Source organism: Haliotis cracherodii, unplaced genomic scaffold, assembly GCF_022045235.1.
Source record: "Haliotis cracherodii isolate W230 unplaced genomic scaffold, xgHalCrac1.p SCAF_8, whole genome shotgun sequence".
In the NCBI taxonomy this organism is placed as follows: Eukaryota; Metazoa; Mollusca; class Gastropoda; order Lepetellida; family Haliotidae; genus Haliotis; species Haliotis cracherodii.
Genome location: NW_027266341.1, coordinates 33,887,555 through 33,907,591, shown reverse-complemented (window position 1 = coordinate 33,907,591; position 20,037 = coordinate 33,887,555). Strand labels below are relative to the sequence as shown.

General features: G+C 39.3%; 2 protein-coding genes across 6 annotated transcripts in view; one reads left to right on the top strand and one right to left on the bottom strand.

Moving 5' to 3' along the window:
• The window catches only part of LOC139450487 (translation initiation factor eIF2B subunit epsilon-like), a 28,960-nt gene extending 22,287 nt beyond the window's left edge, over window positions 1-6,673 (top strand). For both annotated transcript variants that reach the window (XM_071232201.1, XM_071232200.1), the window contains exons 14-16: window positions 2,600-2,680; window positions 4,711-4,872; window positions 5,797-6,673. In XM_071232201.1, the coding sequence (XP_071088302.1) occupies window positions 2,600-2,680; window positions 4,711-4,872; window positions 5,797-5,856 (303 nt within the window). In that variant the 3' untranslated portion in view covers window positions 5,857-6,673. The remainder of the gene's footprint in view (window positions 1-2,599; window positions 2,681-4,710; window positions 4,873-5,796) is intronic.
• A 117-nt stretch (window positions 6,674-6,790) lies between these two features.
• The window catches only part of LOC139450776 (neuronal membrane glycoprotein M6-a-like), a 109,946-nt gene continuing 96,699 nt past the window's right edge, over window positions 6,791-20,037 (bottom strand). For all 4 annotated transcript variants that reach the window (XM_071232607.1, XM_071232608.1, XM_071232606.1 and 1 more), the window contains 3 exons: window positions 16,979-17,031; window positions 15,559-15,624; window positions 6,791-13,063 (listed from right to left, as the gene is read on the bottom strand). In XM_071232607.1, coding sequence (XP_071088708.1) covers window positions 12,941-13,063; window positions 15,559-15,624; window positions 16,979-17,031 — 242 coding nt within the window. In that variant the 3' untranslated portion in view covers window positions 6,791-12,940. The remainder of the gene's footprint in view (window positions 13,064-15,558; window positions 15,625-16,978; window positions 17,032-20,037) is intronic.

Below are 20,037 nucleotides of genomic sequence, written 5' to 3'. Positions count from 1 at the left end.
CCTAATAAGAGCCCTCCATTGTCTAGTGGATATCGCATCAGACCTGAGAGCGGAAGGTCTGTGGTTCGATCCCCACCCGTGTCATACCAAAAGACGTTCAAAGATGATACTTGTTGTTTCCCTGCTTGGTGCTTGGCATTAATGGGATGAAACAAGGACTGGTCGGCTCAGAGTCAGTATAGTGTCTGAGTGGAGTATTCATGGTATCTCAGTGGGCTAGCACCATAAAACAGGCAATAGTCTGGACTAGAACAAGCAGTCACACACACTCACACGCACATCGCTATAGAAGTACAATAATCATGAACATGACGTTAAGCCCCATTTCACCTCGCCACTATACTATATTTAACTGCTATACTATGTTAACTACTATACTATGTTAACCGCTATACTATGTTAACCACCGCCGTGATATTGCTGGAATATTGCTAAAAGCAGCGTAAAATCAAACTCAATCACTCACTATGTTAACCACTATACTATGTCAACCACTATACTATGTTAACCACTATACTATGTTAACTACTATACTATGTTAACCGCTATACTATGTTAACCACCGCCGTGATATTGCTGGAATATTGCTAAAAGCGGCGTAAAATCAAACTCAATCACTCACTATGTTAACCACTATACTATGTTAAGCATCGCCGTGATATTGCTGGAATATTGCTAAAAGCGGCGTAAAATCAAACTCACTCACTCACTGTGTTAACCACTATACAATGTTAACCACTATACTATGTTAACCACTATACTATTTTAACCTCTATACTATGTTAACCACTATACTACATTAACCACTATACTACCTTAACCACTATACTAGGTTAACTACTATACTATGTTAACCGCTATACCACTATACTATGTTAACCGCTAAACTACATTAACCACTAAACTATGTTAACTACTATACTATGTTAACTACTATACTATGTTAACCGCTATACCACTATACTATGTTAACTGCTATACTATGTTAACTGCTATACTATGTTAACCGCTATACTATGTTAACCACTATACTATGTTAACCACTATACTATGTTAACTACTATACTATGTTAACTACTATACTATGTTAACCACTATAATATGTTAACTACTATACTATGTTAACCGCTATACTATGTTAACCGCCATACTGTGTTAACTACTATACTGTGTTAACCTCTATACTGTGTTAACCACTATACTGTGTTAACCACTACACTATGTTAACTACTATACTGTGTTAACCTCTATACTGTGTTAACCACTATACTGTGTTAACCACTATACTGTGTTAACCACTATACTATGTAAACCACTATACTATGTAAACCACTATACTGTGTTAACCACTATACTATGTTAACCGCTATACTGTGTTAACCACTTTACTATGTTAACCACTATACTATGTTAACTACTATACTATGTTAACCACTATACTATGTTAAGTACTATACTATGTTAACCGCTATACTATGTTAACCGCTATACTATGTTAACCGCTATACTATGTTAACTACTATACTATGTTAACCACTATACTATGTTAACCACTATACTATGTTAACCACTATACTATGTTAACTACTATACTGTGTTAACCTCTATACTGTGTTAACCACTATGTTAACTACTATACTATGTTAACCTCTATACTGTGTTAACCACTATACTGTGTTAACCACTATACTATGTAAACCACTATACTGTGTTAACCACTATACTGTGTTAACCACTATACTATGTTAACCACTATACTATGTTAACTACTATACTATGTTAACCACTATACTATGTTAACTACTATACTATGTTAACCACTGTACTATGTTAACCGCTATACTATGTTAACCGCTATACTATGTTAACTACTATACTATGTTAACCACTATACTATGTTAACCGCTATACTATGTTAACCACTATACTATGTTAACTGCTATACTATGTTAACCGCTATACTATGTTAACTACTATACTATGTTAACCACTATACTATGTTAATTACTATACTATGTTAACCGCTATACTATGTTAACCGCTATACTATGTTAACCGCCATACTATGTTAACCACTATACTATGTTAACCACTATACTATGTTAACCACTATACTATGTTAACCGCTATACTATGTTAACCACTATACGATGTTAACCACTATACTATGTTAACTACTATACTATGTTAACCACTATACTATGTTAACCGCTATACTATGTTAACCACTATACTATGTTAACCGCTATACTATGTTAACCGCCATACTATGTTAACCACTTTACTATGTCACCACCTTGCCTGTAAGATCCGCGGTAGAATAGGTCTTCAGCAATAGATGCTTGTCGCAAAAGGCAACAATGTTTGTCATAAGTGGCGACTTATGGGAAACGGATTCTACAACCTGCATCATTTGGTTTTTTTTATTCCAATTGATGCAGCTAAGTCGCCATCACATGACTCGTATACTCCCCAAACCGTGGTGAGACTCCCCGCTGGTGTCCTATACCTGTCACAGTACCAAAACTCTGGCTGACGGAATGATGATGAAAACAATTTTCACTCACTATTCTTGTTACCTGTGTTGATTTCATTTCAGCATTTGTCAAAACACAGTGCCCTTATCAAGAACTACATCAAAAGTGCCGAGGCTCAGTTTGACTGTTTACAAGCTATTGAGGTAAGTCTTGAACAACCTGGGGGCCAGGTGGTCCAGTCGTCCCTTGGACGCGCCAGAAACCTATGATTGTGGGTTCAAATCCTGGTTCACCCCGATTATGTTTCTAGGTTTGTCAGCACCATACCCGTGCTCGTGGGTTTCACCAAAGTGGTAAATGTCTGAGACCTGCATCACTTCGGGCTTTCCTCCCACATTAAGCTGACATGCCATGATGTTAAAAGTGCCGTTAAACCCAACTCACTCACTCACTCACTTGAACAACCTGGCACAGCAGCAGACTACTAATGTTGGGAATCTCAATGAGCCCTTTGAAATAAGTTAACTAAAACAGAAATCATAGACTTGTCCCTTTTGATTGTGTGTCACCTGTTACCTCAGTGTCAATAATTGAAGAAGATCCAGCAAGGGTTGCACAGTAGAATATATACAATTATCTTAGTATGAATTTCCCTTAATCTAGTATCTTAATCCTTCTTATCATGCTTGTTATATCTATGAAGCACCCTCAAATTAGAGTGGGGGGAACAAAGTGTAAAGCACTCACAAAACAGATGAAAAAATGTGGTGGCACATGGTCCTGTGCACAGCGCACAGATCATAAATCAGGTGAAGTTACACTGAAGCACATGTACCACATGTGGTGTCTCCTTAGGCAAATGACTTTGTTCGAAATGTGCCTCTGTTTACCCAGCAGTGAGTGGGTACCCGGTAGGACGAGATAATGTAATGTGGCTGTTAACCTTCTAGCGCCTCACAGGCAGCTTGGGTTGTATACTCCCCAGGGAGCTGAAAATGAAAATCGAGTGATCACTGATCCATTGACCGGGGTAATAATGTAGCGCCTTGAGCATGAACTGCTACATGGAGGCTAGCGCATTATAAGTGCACATTATCATTATTATCATTATTAAATGTGAATGGGACGAGACAAAACTAAACATGATTCTCAAGGAGTGTTTGTGAAAGATGTACACTGTTTATACCAATTAATATTTTAAATATCCACATCAGAACAAGAAATATTTTGATGTCCAGACTTTATCAATATACAACTTTATTTGTATTCTTGTCTATACACTCTCAAGACTTTAAGTTATCCCAGGCTAGCCCTATTATATCTAGCTACATTTGAGATTGAACATCCTATTGCAGTGAGCAATCCACTTGATCAATCAAATCTGTCCTCATATTCTCACGGTGGCATGGGTGGCCCAGTCGTCTAAGGCACCGCGATTCGCTGTGCAGAGTTGTGTCCCTTGGGCACGCCAGAAACCTATGATTGTGGGTTCAAATCCCGGTTCGCCCCGATTATGTTTCTTGGTTTGTCAGCACCATACCCGTGCTCGTGGGTTTCACCGAAGTGGTAAACGTCTGAGAAATGCATCACTTCGGGCTTTCCTCACACATTAAGCTGACACACCGTGATATGACTGGAATACTGTTAAAAGTGGCGTTAAACCCAACTCACTCACTCCAGTTCTCACGAGTTCAGTTATCCTGGTTTTCACATGCTGGGAGATGTCAGCAATCTGATCTTGTTAGGAACATGTCTTTGAACCAGTTAGCCTACCAACTGCACCAGATCACCACATTTTGTAAATAAAATACGTTAAACTTATAGCTGTAATATTTCATGACTTCATTATGTCACTTGCCGGGTGTACAGGATATTAGCAGCTGAATGGGTTTTGTACATTTGTACACCTCAAGACCAAGCTTGTATAATACCGAACACCCCGCTTGTCATTACAAGTTCACAAGACTTATTTCTGATGGAATATTAGTGTGTGATAATTAAATCTATCTTATGACTGCCATCTGACTTTGTTCATTTAAACTGGAAGTGCAAACAGGGTTAACATGAAAAGCAGACATGATATCCACACAGGTTAGCCAACCGATTTGTGTGGGTTTTTACTAGACAGCGACAGGCCAATCATCCTTTAACAAGTGATGATAAAATACTGACTGTGAGGTAAGATGTCTAACATAACAATTTGAGTTTGAATGTGTTCCTCCCTCGCCACCAGGAGCTGAGCGAGTCTAACAGTGCAGTGTCATGTGCCGTGATGAAGCTGTTGCACTTCCTGTACGACCAGGAGATCCTAGATGAACAGGCCATCATCAAGTGGCACGCTGCTGACCCCGAACCTGACGCTGATCTTGATGCTCACAAGGACATCAGGAAGAAGGTAAGACCAGGGACATGGTCAGGGTGTTACAATAAATCAGACAAATCAGGCATTCTGGGCAGAAAACATTCATCCCTAGCATCCCACACTTGTCTCCCTTCAGGGACATGTTTCAGGTTGGCCCGCTCATCACGTTTCAGGTTGCCACGCTCACCACATGGTCACATGTTTCAGGTTTCCATGCTCATCACATGGTCACATGTTTCAGGTTTCCCCAATCACCACATGGTCACATGTTTCAGGTTTCCCCACTCAAAACACATGGTCACATGTTTCAGGTTGCCCCACGCACCACATGGTCACATATTTCAGGTTGCCCCACTCACCACATGGTCACATGTTTCAGGTTGCCCGACTCACCACATGGTCACATGTTTCAGGTTGCCCCACTCATCACATGGTCACATGTTTCAGGTTGCCCCGCTCATCACATGGTCACATATTTCAGGTTGCCCCACTCATCACATGGTCACATATTTCAGATTGCCCCACTCATCACATGGTCACATGTTTCAGGTTGCCCCACTCATCACATGGTCACATGTTTCAGGTTGCCCCGCTCACCATATGGTCACATATTTCAGATTGCCCCACTCATCACATGGTCACATATCTCAGATTGCCCCACTCATCACATGGTCACATGTTTCAGGTTGCCCCACTCATCACATGGTCACATGTTTCAGGTTGCCCCACTCATCACATGGTCACATGTTTCAGGTTGCCCCACTCATCACATGGTCACATGTTTCAGGTTGCCCCGCTCACCACATGGTCACATATTTCAGATTGCCCCACTCATCACATGGTCACATATTTCAGATTGCCCCACTCATCACATGGTCACATGTTTCAGGTTGCCCCACTCATCACATGGTCACATGTTTCAGGTTGCCCCGCTCATCACATGGTCACATGTTTCAGGTTGCCCCGCTCATCACATGGCTTAAGGAGGCAGAGGAAGAATCATCAGAAGAAGACTGAACAGCTCAATAGAGCAATGGCCGACCTCCATGTACAGTGTCACTGTGTGGCTTGACGACCAGTGGTCAAGCCGGATGACAGAGCCTTTATCTTGCACAGACATCAGTACCAATATTTCTCAACACCTTCTGTGATAATAAATCCTGTCATGTATGAAGTTGTGTGGTTTGGTTGTGGAAAAGGGATTCTTACTGCTGCTAATCACATTACACAGGACACACTATCCAGCTGGAGACATGGCAACTACTGAGCATGCCAGCTGACTCCCACTCCATCAGTAACCAGCTGGTAATCAGGGCATATAGACTTGTACATATATTGACATGTCACCATGATGTATGATGTGTTTGTACACCAGACTATGAGTTTGACAGTAGCCATATTGTCCTTTAGCATCTCCTTTGTCACATGTTCACACCCATTGGGGGATTGCCCTCCACCCCCCCACCCCCCACCCCAAGAGGCCAGAGGTAGGGTGGTCAGACTTGGTGACTTGGTTGAGGTTGATTGCATGACTTTGCACCCTGATGGTGGGGAGATCATTGCTCATAATATTGATCACAGACTGTCCTGGAACAGAATCAATTATTTACAAGCCATTGACATACAGCTGAAATATTGCGGAGTGTGGCATTAAACAACAGACATCCCTCCAAAGAAGAATAGGTCCAACTACACAATGCTTGTTGCAAAAAGTCTCTCACTAAGACTTGACTCACCAACGACTACACAACTTTGCATTTTAACCATATTTTGTTTAGCATATATATATACAGCATATGTGCAGCAAATGGATGGCACCCAAATACAGTTTGTTACATCCGTCAGTTCGTTATAAGGGTTTCGTAATAAACAGTTTACTGTACTTATATTGGGTCTTTAATGCATCTGAGATGTTTCATGACAAAATAAAACTAAAACAATATTTATTCATAAGATTTTATTTAAACACATGAAACCTTGAGACAATTCTAGATAAAAAAAACATGAACAATGAAAACATATGACCCTTATGAAACATAGCACAAGAAATGATGGATGTGCACTTAACACAGAGGATACACGGGCATAGGAGACCAAAGACATTTTATCAACTGCCTAGAAAACTACATATTTTTTCAAGAACATGCCATTTTTGCTTCCTTGGTAAATACATATGTTTGGGCTTTTCAGTGATAATTTTCGATTACAATTTCACACAGGTTTATTTTTAAAAAATTGAAAAAACAAAATTACAAAAATATAAGGAATATCCAGGTTAATTGTTTAGTATTTTTAAAACTGATTCTACTTGTTCCTATGCCACTCTGTATATGACAGTCAATGTTCTGGTGCCTAAATCATATAACGTGTATTTAAAACCATCAATGTGTTAAATTAACAGTGAACACAGACACTATGGAATAACCCTATTTTGATTATTTTAGTAGGATATTAAAAATGTCTGATTTAGTGATGTCTCATTCCACAACCATGAGCAGGAAAAATCACCTTTTTTCCTTTCTCACAACATTGAGTTGATCTTTTTGCAAGTGAATTTTTTAATGATTTTTTTTTTCTTGAGCTTTGTTTGTATATATATGATTGAGCATAGATCTACAGTTGCAGACTAAATACTACATCTACACATTGGAAACATCAGTTAACAAGTTTGTACATAACCAACCTCAACAAGAAATACTGACGGCTGTGCTATAACAGGGTATAACTGACTGTAACAGGATTAGGGAAAATAGAATGTCGAGCTCTAAACAGCACTGCTACCACTAACGATGCAAGCAGTCAAACAATATCTCTCTACCACCTAAACCAGACCATTGAGAAATGTGACAGTGCATTATCCAAATATGGATGGTGTTGATTGGCTGTAAAGCAGGCAGATGAGATTTCCCAGTTTAACCATGTTCACATTTCATCATGGCTGTCAGTTCATACTAAAAGTTAGTATGGAGAATTAATCTGAATAAGGATTTAGGTAAGATATAAATTGTAGATTAATTTTACTAAAACGTAACATGTTAGTTATTAGATTGAGTTTGGGGCATTTTACATCTTTCATCTATGATCATAACAAGAATCAGACAGACCAGGATCTCAAGGACTTCTTTGCATACAACTTCTGTTTTTATTGGTTCATTATTTGAATTTCGGATTTTTTTTATGAAGAACGACACTCATTATTTAATTGCCAGTTATTCACTAACACAAAATCAGCATTTTGAACACCATGGATATGAACATGAAAAGAGACAATTAATTTGACATTTACAGCCATGTCAAACATACACAGTTCCTGTCCTGAATTAGTCTAAATATTTCACAAAACCCATTTTGAAAATGCACTGCAACACTTCTTCCCTGATGACGTTGAAGTCTTTAGTTCGACCAGAGGATGCCAAGTGACCATGTCGCAAGACTGACCATCACATCATGGACACGACACAAACATATCTTACTACATACCTAGCAGAGTGACCATGCTTCATCCTCAGCTTGTCAACCATTGCCCAACATCACTGACACAATGGGGCAATGTCTTCAAATATTCAGTATCCAAATATCAAATATTTTCATCTTAAAAGAATGGTTTATCCTTTCTTATTAACACCAATTTTAACAATGTTAGGTCATTTTTCTTTTGTTTCACATCATTTGTTAAAAGTTTTGATGAACAGGATAATTCTTGAACACGCCAAAACACATTTTGGATACCAATAAACACCTTTTTTTTAAAAATATTTCACAATAAACTTAACATCAAGTAGATGGATTACAAATATCATTAAGTGACCATATCTATATTATAAAGTAAAATCAAAAGCACTGGTAATTATTAAAACTCCACGTTCAACTGAATTCATTCTAAAAGCTCATCAATCATTGGCTCCGCCTCCAAAATGAGGAGACCTGAATATTCAGGCAAGCCATGAGAGCATGGTCTCCATCCAAGGTAGCCCACCAAAGCAGCCCTCTTTATCAGTGAACAACAGTAACAGATGGTAACAATGATAAATGGTGTCATAATACTCAACAGTACAAATATCATACAAATTACAAAACACCAACAATATCAGGGTGCCATGACAGGATGGAAAATATAAAAATAAATGCTGTAAAATTTCTACTAAGAAATAAAAATGATTCCTAGTTGTATATTTCGGTCGACCTACTTCTCTAACATGTCATGACTATTCGTTGAAATTCTTTTCTCATATTTTCGTGTGTCATCAATGATGTGTTGATGGAGAGATGGTGGGATGAATTTTTGTTAAGCCTTCAAAAAAGTTATCCATGTAAACATTTGATGTAGTTATCGCAGAACACACACTACATACTCTTCTAGTGTTTCCGACCTGTAAATGACTATCATTTGACTGTGACAATGCTATGAATGAGCAGATGTGAAAACATCTGTATAAAATCTAGTTTAAGTAGAAATATATTTTATTATGACTTAAGTTTTTAATTTTCATCAGAACTTACTTTTTACAAATTCGTCTAAATATTCAAGTTTAATACTGCGTATCCTATTTACACATGATTAATGAACACCAAGTTCATTCTATTCTCTATAAATTACAAAAATCTATCGGTAAATACTCTGAATATTGTACATGCTTTTTCAGAATCTAATCTCGGCATACACATGCCAGGCTACTAGCTATTATACAAAATAGGTCCTACAGATAACATGGTTCTTGAGATTCATAATGGATCATTATATGTACAATAATTTTTCAATAAATAAATGGCGCTGTTAAATCAGATGTTTCATAAATATTCCACGACAAAAGTATTCACATAAGATTGTTCAATCTAAAATGTTAAAATATTAATAAATATAAAATCCATTTCATCTACTTTACATTCATTCTAACCAATATGATTCATGTATAAAAGATCCTTTTTCTAGGCCCATATAAATGTAAATAATAAAATGTTAGTAGAAATTTTACAGTAATATTTATTACTTACACATGCAAAAGAAAAATAGAATTTTGTAATAAAAAGTTACGGTTTAAATACTTATCTATACGACCATATATTAGTTTTCTATATCTGGCCACACGGAAGCCATCTGCGCATGAAGCAACAACTTTGCATAAGGAACCAATATGGGGGAGAGGATAGCCAATCAGCAGTGGATAGTCACTTCAACCTAAATTTAATATCAAAATTGGTTTAAATATCAAAATATACCGTATTCGACGTAATAAGCGCCCCGCTCCAATAAGCACCCACGGCGACATTTGCTAAGATATTGGCTAGTGAACAGTCCCAATTAGCACCCCTTCCGATTGATCAATGTACACAAAACTTATTTATTCGCATATAATACACACTTGTGTGTTATATGCACCCTTAATTATGGGTAATTAAATTCTGGAAAAATATATCTGTCGTACATGAATACTTCAGGCTGTCAGCATAAACCACGAAATTTATCTTTCAACTCGGTTTTTCTCATCAAAATAATATTCTAATAAGAGCCCCCTAATTTTGAGAGTGCCCTGGGTGCTTATTACGTCAAATACGGTAATTCAATCAGTTTCGAAAATGAAATGCTGGGACCCATTTCAACCATCAATCTAAACGGCCCTCTCACCAATAACTAAACCCAATCCACATAACCAGGCTTCTTTTAGCAATATAGATCTACCAATAGGCACAATATCTTCCATAATTGAAAATCACATTCCATTTCATTGTGAAGTGCTGTTCACAGATTACATTTTAGTATAATGTGACACTGACTTTCATATTCTCATGGCTGGGCTCGGTCCAGTGTTAGATTTTTTGAAAGATGTTTTAAAGTTTCATATTCCTGGATTAATTTTTGGGATGAGGTTATTTCAAATATGATAAATTGAGGCCGAAAAGAATCAGAAAATATTTGAGATCTAACAAACAGAATTACTCCAAACTTTTGAAATTTCAACTTCATGCAAATCTAACACTTTTTATTATTTGATTTTTAAATATTCACTATAAAAAATTCATAACTAACAAGTGGGACAGGAAAATTTTATAAAATGAACAACACTTAACTTTTTACATTACTTTTTTTTTGCATAGGCCCATCGTCTATTTGGGTTTATCTTATAGTATTGCTCCTGCAAGAGTTTTAACAATTTTGTTTGGATTTGTAACAATGATATCTTTCACTTCTATTTCTATGCTTTCAGATTTTGGTCAGTATAAATAGCACCTATTTCCATCAGGTTTCATTGATTGAAGTTAGGTTTCCGGATTTCTTTTATGGGCAAATTAAGCTGGGTATATAGGCACATGCTGTATAGGTTTGGCATACAATAACATGTAGACTTGGATAATGTGAACAATAGACTCAGCTACATGAACACAGAGACAGCAGATTGAAACAGAAACAGCATGACTAGTGATAGCATTTCCTCTACTGTCAACAATCGGTTAAAAAAACAAGGCATTCATATGCTGCCCTGATACCAACAATCTCCGATTCTCACGTCGTGTTTCAGTGTAAACCATGCACAATGATTCTTGGGTAATAGAGTCCTCGTTTGGAGATGCGTCCCACATCAGATTTGAGTATTTCTGGAGAAAAGTCTGCTGGCAAGTTGAGCAAAAGTATCAACAGGACCATTCAAGAAACTAGAACAAAATGGCCGATCACGCCAAGCACTAACATCATGTAAGTCAGCCTACAGACATAGAAAACACTTGTATGGAAATGTGGAGTTAAAATGGTCACATATAAGAGTCATCAGCGGAACTGATTTTTTGTGCAGGTTGACTTCTGTCACCGTGACCTTGACCTTGACCTGTGTCGGGATGAACATGAGTGGGTTGATAGAGACGAGCTCTTTGATCCCACGAAAAGGGGGACAACTTGGGAGCAGATGAATGTCAAGATGTCTGATTCCAGTGCAGTCCGGTGGAGGTGTGTTGATGGTTCTATGAAGAGGTGGTAAGGTCCTGTAGGACCTGTACAATGTCTTGGCACATATAATCCACATACAGTGCTGCAGGCAGAATTTCCTGGATGACCAAAGTGGCCAATCGTCTTGGATAGTCATTCAAAATAAATTTGGTTTCATTTGGCATTCCTCTTGTAAATCCTGATTCGGTCTGTGCATAAAAGTATCATTCTTAGCCTTTTCAGTAACGTAAAGGTAATGTTATAAAATCCTGGTACCCTTCCTTTAATGTCCATGAACTGATCATAAGTGATCTCCATCCTCCATGTACTGGGGGACATACACATAGGCAATGTTTTCTGTAAATGAATTTGAACAGAACCCAAAAAGGTTAGTTCCACACAACTGCCAAATATTCTTAAGTAGACCTCAAGATAGTTCTTAAAAGGACAAACCAATGTTTACGGGCTTCACTGAATGTCCATGGTCCAGACAGCACAAATGGACCTTCTATGATCCTGAAGTAGGTCTCTTCTTGAAAATATCCTTCTTTTTACCTTTACCTCCACCAACAAGCGTATGTATGAAGCACTATAGATTTTACGTTGGATCAAAGTCCTGTTGATGTATGACAAGGACCAGATATGCCATGAGATCCATCAATGCCAAAGTCCTTAACACGATGTTACACAAAGATCTCGAGATGTTTAACAAGCACTAGATGTTACCAGATCCTCCACAAGCAATTCTAGATGCTGCCAGATGGTCCACAAGCACTATTAGATGCACCCAAATATTCCACAAGCACTTTTAGGCACTCCACAAGCATGTCTAGCTGTTCCAGCATGTTCCACAAGGACCTCCAATATGTTCCAAAAGGACCTCCAATGTCATCCACAAGGACCTCCAATATGTTCTCAAGGACCTCCAATATGTTTCAAAAGGACCTCCAATATGTTCTCAAGGACCTCCAATATGTTCCAAAAGGACCTCCAAAGTCATCCACAAGACCTCCTCCAGTATGTTCCTGTGGTGTTGCTGTAGGTCCCCAAGCTGCTCCCATCTGGCTTGTTATTGCTATGTCCCCCCTAGAGCCTGCAGCTGTTGATGGTGCACTCAGGTCTCAGGCACGGTGTAAAGTTTCTTTTGAAAAATATTGCACTCTATCCAACCACTGTTGGGCGTGACTACATGTTGGTGTCAAGGACGGAGTGTTTGGAATGCTCCTCAGTCTCGTAGGCGTTGAGCGTGACGAACCGGTTGTCCTTCAGGTGAGTGATGTTAGCGCTGATCGAGATCAGGAAATGGATCTGGAACAAGGAGAAGGCAGGTCAGAATTTGGTGAAAATTTCAAATAAGGAGACCAAGAACTGTGTATGAGCTTAAACCTGCATAATAGGAAGATTTCTATGGTGAACTTTCTTTCAATAATATTGTCACCACTCATGTATCTCAAAACTATGTCAAAGTAAGACCAAAGTGGTGGAGTTACCAATACCACAGGTGGAGTTACCAATACCATATATGCAGTTACCAATACCATATATGGAGTTACCAATACCACAGGTGGCGTTACCAATACCATATATGCAATTACCAATACCATATATGGAGTTATCAATACCACAGGTGGAGTTACCAATACCATAGGTGGAGTTACCAATACCATATATGCAGTTACCAATACCATATACGGAGTTACCAATACCACAGGTGGAGTTACCAATACCATATATGGAGATACCAATACCCAACATGGAGTTACCAATACCATATATGGAGTTGCCAATACCCTACATGGAGTTACCAATACCATATATTGAGTTACCAATACCTAACATGGAGTTACCAATACCATATATGGAGTTACCAATACCATATATGGAGTTACCAATACCCTACATGGAGTTACTAATACCATATATGGAGTTACCAATACCCCAGTTGAACTAAAACACAATGTCTCAAATACAAACATAAGTATTCAAGTGGTCCATACTGCTGTGTCTATTTCTTTTGTAAGACTTATTGCAGACTTATTGCAGACTTATTGCAGACTTATTGCTGATTTATTGCAGACTTATCTGTGAAGAGACAACTGTCATGCCAAATAATATATCATATAAAAAATTGGTATGGTCCTTCTCCAATATACATTAAAGCTGTATGAAGTGACAGATCGTGAGAGTAATTGTAGAATGAACCATTTATCGAAAGCAATTACCAATGACATAAATCATCTGTATCATATCCATAAGGTCTATGTGCAGATATATGTATTGATTCAGTGGCTGCGTCAATAGAGGCAGGCCCTGCCATGTGTCTAGCACAATAATCATATTATTACACATTGACCAAGTGAGTGAGTGAGTGAGTGAGTATGGTTTTACGCCGCTTTTAGCAATATTCCAGCAATATCACAACGGGGGACACCAGAAATGGGCTTCACACATTGTACCCATGTCGGGAATCAAACCCGGGTCTTCGGCGTGACGAGCAAATGCTTTAACTACTAGGCTACCAGACCGCCCCCCACACATTGACCAAATGCTCTTTGAAGTCCTGTTAGGTAATTGCATCCCAAATCAGCCAATATTGACCCCTGTATCGGACATTCTACTGTCAGTGGTAATGAACAGTCAGTGGCAAGGTGAGCTGAGGAGTCGCTCAGAGTTTTCAGATGGCAGCAAGAGACAGGATGTTTGGTAAAATTACATATTTGAATTTTTTTAATAATTGTTTTTTTTTATATAATTCAAAAATGAAACAAAGAATGCAAATGAAATCTAGGTCCCCTAAACATTCCAAATGTACAGCATTCCTTTGCTTCCAAGATAATGTTTGTTTCTTTGTTGTTTAAAGCTGCACTCAGCAATATTCCAGCTATATGACGGCGGTCTGTAAATAATCAAGTCTGGACCACACAATCCAGGGACTGACATGAGCATCGATCCATGCAATTGAGATACGATGAAATGCATCAACCAAGTCAGCCAGCCTGACCACCCGATCCCGTTAGTCGCCTCTTACAAGATAATGGTACAGATTAAACCTCACATTGGCCAGCTTATAATCATTGACCTCTCAGTGCCATATGGGTTCACTGAATGGTAAACTTCTTGATATAACTGAAAGCCTGTTAAAATGGCCTGAAACCCAAACTCACTCACGCTAATGCACAATTTACCTCTTTCATCATCAAATGAATGACATTCAGGTTTGAACTTGGATACACGAATAGCTTCAGAAAGGTGGAATATAAATACATTAAGTCTAGAAATGCTTGGAGTCGGAGTAATTGAAAAGGATGGAATCGCTACTTTCTTCATTGGGCCAGAAGATGCAGCACCAAACAGAGCTGTGTCTTTGTAATACACTCCATAACACTGACAGTCTTCCCTGTACAAGATTACTCAACACTACTTAAATTTATCCTCGATTGGGGCAGGTGATAAAGATAACAGGGCCCTTATGTTAGGATATCACACATGTGACAGCCAGAGCTGTCAGGAGTATTATGTACATTTAATCTGTCGTCTTTCAGCCTCAGGCCACAGCTTGGACTTGGAAAAGGAATCTCTACAATTGGTGCTTTGTTACACCTTTGCTCTTTTGATGTGAAGTGAATAGATTATTCTTGTCATTCTGAATTGCAATAAGATAATTACACAATCCACTTATGATCAATCTCACTTGCAAATATTTACCCACATTCAACACAATCTGTCATTAAATAAATGATTGGTCCAAAAGAAATGGTTACTAAGCAATTCCATTATTGTATTGTAACCATGGTAACACGTACCAAGCTTACGACCACCAGCAGGGCAGAGAAGTAGCAAGCGGAATAACAGATGAGCACATCCTTGGCCTGAAACAGGAAACAGAGAGTCAATGTCTGCAACAATTCACACACACTGACAAATCAATAGATTAGGTGAATCGGTGTCCAGATTGAAAATGCCAAGCATCGAACTATTGTTAACCTTGTTTCTCCAAGAAAAGGCATCGCATAAATACAGATTTCTTGAAGACCACAAGCAAGAAATGGAGGGTCATGTTACAAGTATGAATGTCACATGATATGTTTTCTAAAGTTCAACATTAATCTCAGCTCGGTTCCAGGAAGCCATTAAGATGGAGATATTTCCAATATGATAGTGTTCAATATCAGCTTCAATGATGAGCAAATAGCACTGGCCTTAAACTAACAATCAAATTTGTTTTGTTGATTTAAATAATATCATGTGACTTTACAGATCTTTCATGTGAACAAATTCCAAACAGCAAGAACCGGCATTCAGTATTCAGGTGAAAGAGCTGATGTTAAATTCACAGCTGGAACAATTCCAATGCACCCACCACTACTGTAATCGAAACTTTAAATTGGCTAATTTTTCACAACAGTCTAATTTCGATTGCAGTGGCTTCATAACCTCAAAACCGATTTATCTGCTATAAAGTCCATCTGAGCGTGTATTTTACAATCACCATGGATACGATGCTTGGTTTTATATCATATCTGTCCACTTCAAAGAATTCTTAATTTGTAAAACAAATATCAAGTATCCATGTTCCTGGATCATCACCTGAAAGCCTGTGCCCTGGTCAAGAATACACAAAGGGTATGTTTGTCAGAATGAGAGTGCCCAAGGGATTGGATTTAACCCTTTTCCTGGAGATATTTTTTTATGAAAACTGTAGGATTAAAGTTTCACAAAGGCAGAATGAAATTTATTAGGTGTGGGCAATATTGAACACATGACTTCAGGCACAAACGCAGACACTCACATATATAAACGCACTCACACACGCAGGTGCCTTTTGTTCTTCAATGTCAAGGGACCTGGACTCCCTTGTCTAAATGAGCTACTGTATGTAAATGTTAACCATTGGCAATACTCGTTCAGGGCTATAAACCTACGAAGCTCCTGATCAGTGATGTATTACATCTTCCGTTTTAATGCCATGGCTGCATGCCAGTTCATTACGAACAATTGCCCAAATCGAGATTACTAAAGGTAGTTTGCAGTTAATGTATAATGAACAATAATGTATGTATTTATGTCGATTGATTATTCCAGGTTTGGGCTCGTGAGCTGGAACGAATTACCCTAATGAGGGCTATAGTATTTATGGAAAGTGTTCCAATTTATCCTCCATTGGGGCTGACAAAATGAATCAAATGGCCCTTATCTTGTATAAGAAATTAAATGTAAACCAACCTTGGTAGTGAAGACGTTGAGCTCTTCGCCACACATATTTCTCTCCGAGAATCCTGAAAAAATATTAGAAAAAATTATCTCGTGCTAGAAGTACACCATGTAAATGTTATGGCTTACGTCAACTCCGGTCGCCATTAAACAACACCCGCTTGTGTGAGAAAACCCAGCAGTTGATAAACTCATCGTTTGCACTTGAAGCAAAGCAAAACAACCTATTCTATTTCCTGTATTAGCCGTCAAGTCTCCAGCCCGATCCTCTGTGAGAGGTACTAACATCTTTACATCACCCCACGCCGATATTGATAGACATAACGATTATTGAAAATAACGGCTAAAACTAAAAAAGACTACCCGTCTCCTTGGTAATAAACTTAACGAGGTGTCATGGAAATCACCCAGACGAGAATTACATGAGGCGTTAGTTGACAAAAACTCCTCACCAGATCGTTCTGGGCTCATAACAAAAATATGCTCTTTTTAACCAAGTTTAAATTGCATAAGCGGAATAAATATAATTACCGCTCCATATCGGCTTGTGCCACGGAGCTTCAATTCCGACTCAACTCTGTCAGTATCTTAATTACGACCCCTTTTAAGAAATACAACAACTCTCAATACAATATGCGTGGAACCGAAGTACAATTTACTCGCAAATAAGACGAGGTTAGTCAGCGTGTCAATCAAGAAAGTGCGACGGTTTCTTTGCAAACCTTCTTTCGTATACATTCGCAATCATTTTCCGCGCTCTAAAAGCCAGAATTTACAACAGAATAGAGGTGAACGAGGGAGTAAAACGTCCCATTTCCAGAAGTGATCGATGTTAAAGGAGATGAAGAGCTGAGTGAACGATGCAGCGGTGCATGTGATGCCATTGACGATCATGGCTCTCTCGGTACCCGTGGAACGATGGTGCGACAGATCGATAGGGCCCCAGTCCGTCGTCCCGGTTGTGGCGATACTGCAGGCCTGACCCACATATCACGGACGGAGAAAGGGGAGCAATCAAGGCAATGACAAACAAACGCCATTTGCCCGCGGCAGGGAAACGCTGATGGTCGCAATCACGGTAATTTAGTATTACCGACCTTGACGGATGACTTTGGACGTAATCGTTCGACCTCCCAGCTCTGAACAAGCCTAGGAGTGAGATTCCATTGTTACAGTTTAGGTGACGTTTGGTCTATTTTAGACCTCGTAAGAAGATTATGTTGGGCCAAGGGCTAACACTAAGATTACTGTAGCAGAGAGCGTCCAAACGTCAATTATCTGGCCACGGCTTGTTGTAAAGTCATCATTTCTTTCTACAAACTATTACCGGACTATTAGTTTTCATCCTCCACACAAGACATCGTTATTGCTGTCTTGCCGTTCGTTAAGGCATCTTGTCATGGGAAAACATCACTAAGTCCTGAATGGCACGTTTTCTAAACTGGTGTTAAGAGGGGATACCTTTGCCATATAGGGTCTTATCTTGGTCCTCGGGGACCTGTTGCCTCATCTGGCTGTGGAAGACTGCAGAACACAATTCCTGATTGTTGTCACCTTCACTTTTACATAGAGAGTTTGTGTAGGTTTGCAGAAATGTTTTGCTTGGGAAGGGCGATTTAACGTTAATGATATGTCCCCGTATCACGACAAGGCCTCCTCATGACTGCTTCCGGTTAGACGACGTTTGACACCCATGAAGATCCGGGTGAGAATTGGGTCTTCAGCAACCCATGCTTGTCGTAAGAGACGACTATTGAGCGGTCAGACTCGCTGGCTTGGTTGATGCATGTTATCGTATCCTAATTGCGTAGATTGATGTTTATGATATCAATCACTGGATTTTCTGGTCAGAAGAGTGAGTGAGTTGGGTTTAACGCCGCTTTTAACAGTATTCCAGTTATATCACGGCGTGTCAGCTTAATGTGGGAGGAAAGCCGAAGTGATGCAGGTCACAGACGTTTACCACTTCGGTGAAACCCACGAGCACGGGTATGGTGCTGACAAACCTAGAAACATTATCGGGGCGAACCGGGATTCGAACCCACAATCATAGGTTTCTGGCGTGCCCAAGGGAATCGCGGCGCCTTAGACGACTGGGCCACCCGTGTCCCCTCTGGCCAGACGAGATTATATAGCTGGGTTATTGCTGAGTAGGTGTTTAACGACAAGATGACGTTGGATATGCCGCTCGTATAATTATATAAATGTCCAGCAAAATTAATAATAATTACTATCTGAGAACATGAACACACAATGCCATTCAGAACGTGGTCAAACGTAACAAATGTCATATTTGGGACAACAGTTTGTCACATAGTTTAGATTTTGGAAAATACGACTCTTAACTACGACCTTAATTTATGAATTATGGGATATACACGTTGCAGAACACAGGACACGGTTGCGAAATAAGGATAATGTTTTTACCCAACGTTCCATAAATGGTTCCACAAGAAACTACCTAACTATTCACAAATAAAAAGCTGCGCGATTCCAATAAAACGAGGGGAAAAAATCAATTTACATCTATAGGTTGGAGTAAATGATGGTAGGAGCATTTCATCGATCACATTCAGAGAAAGATTTGGAGGAACCCTAACGGCCGTTGTTGTCAGCGTCTTCTACTGAGGGCTTGCTGTGAAGACCAGTTTGAGGATTCCAGTCACCAAGATTATTAATCAACGCGATCTAGCAGCGATACCACCCACCACTGTCCAATTTATGTGATTTTCCCCTTCCCTCGGAGGTTTAATGTCCGATGTTCACGATGCCATCCAATATGAGCTCGTGGTACAATCTAGTCCTAAACCTTGTCCCCTTTTAGTAGCGTTCCATTCAATTCGGAATATTCCCCAACAAGAGTTTCTTTATTGGTTAATGTAGCATCAAGATCGGCTCTCCAATGGCCCTGTCCTGTGCATCATCCACGTGGTCTAGTGGATTAGACCGTCCGCGGAAGAACGGAAGGTCCGGGGTTCGATTCCCAGCCGTGTCACACCAAAATACACCAGCAGATGGTACTTGTTACCCTGTCTGGCGTACTGACATTGAGGGGATGAAACAAGGACTGG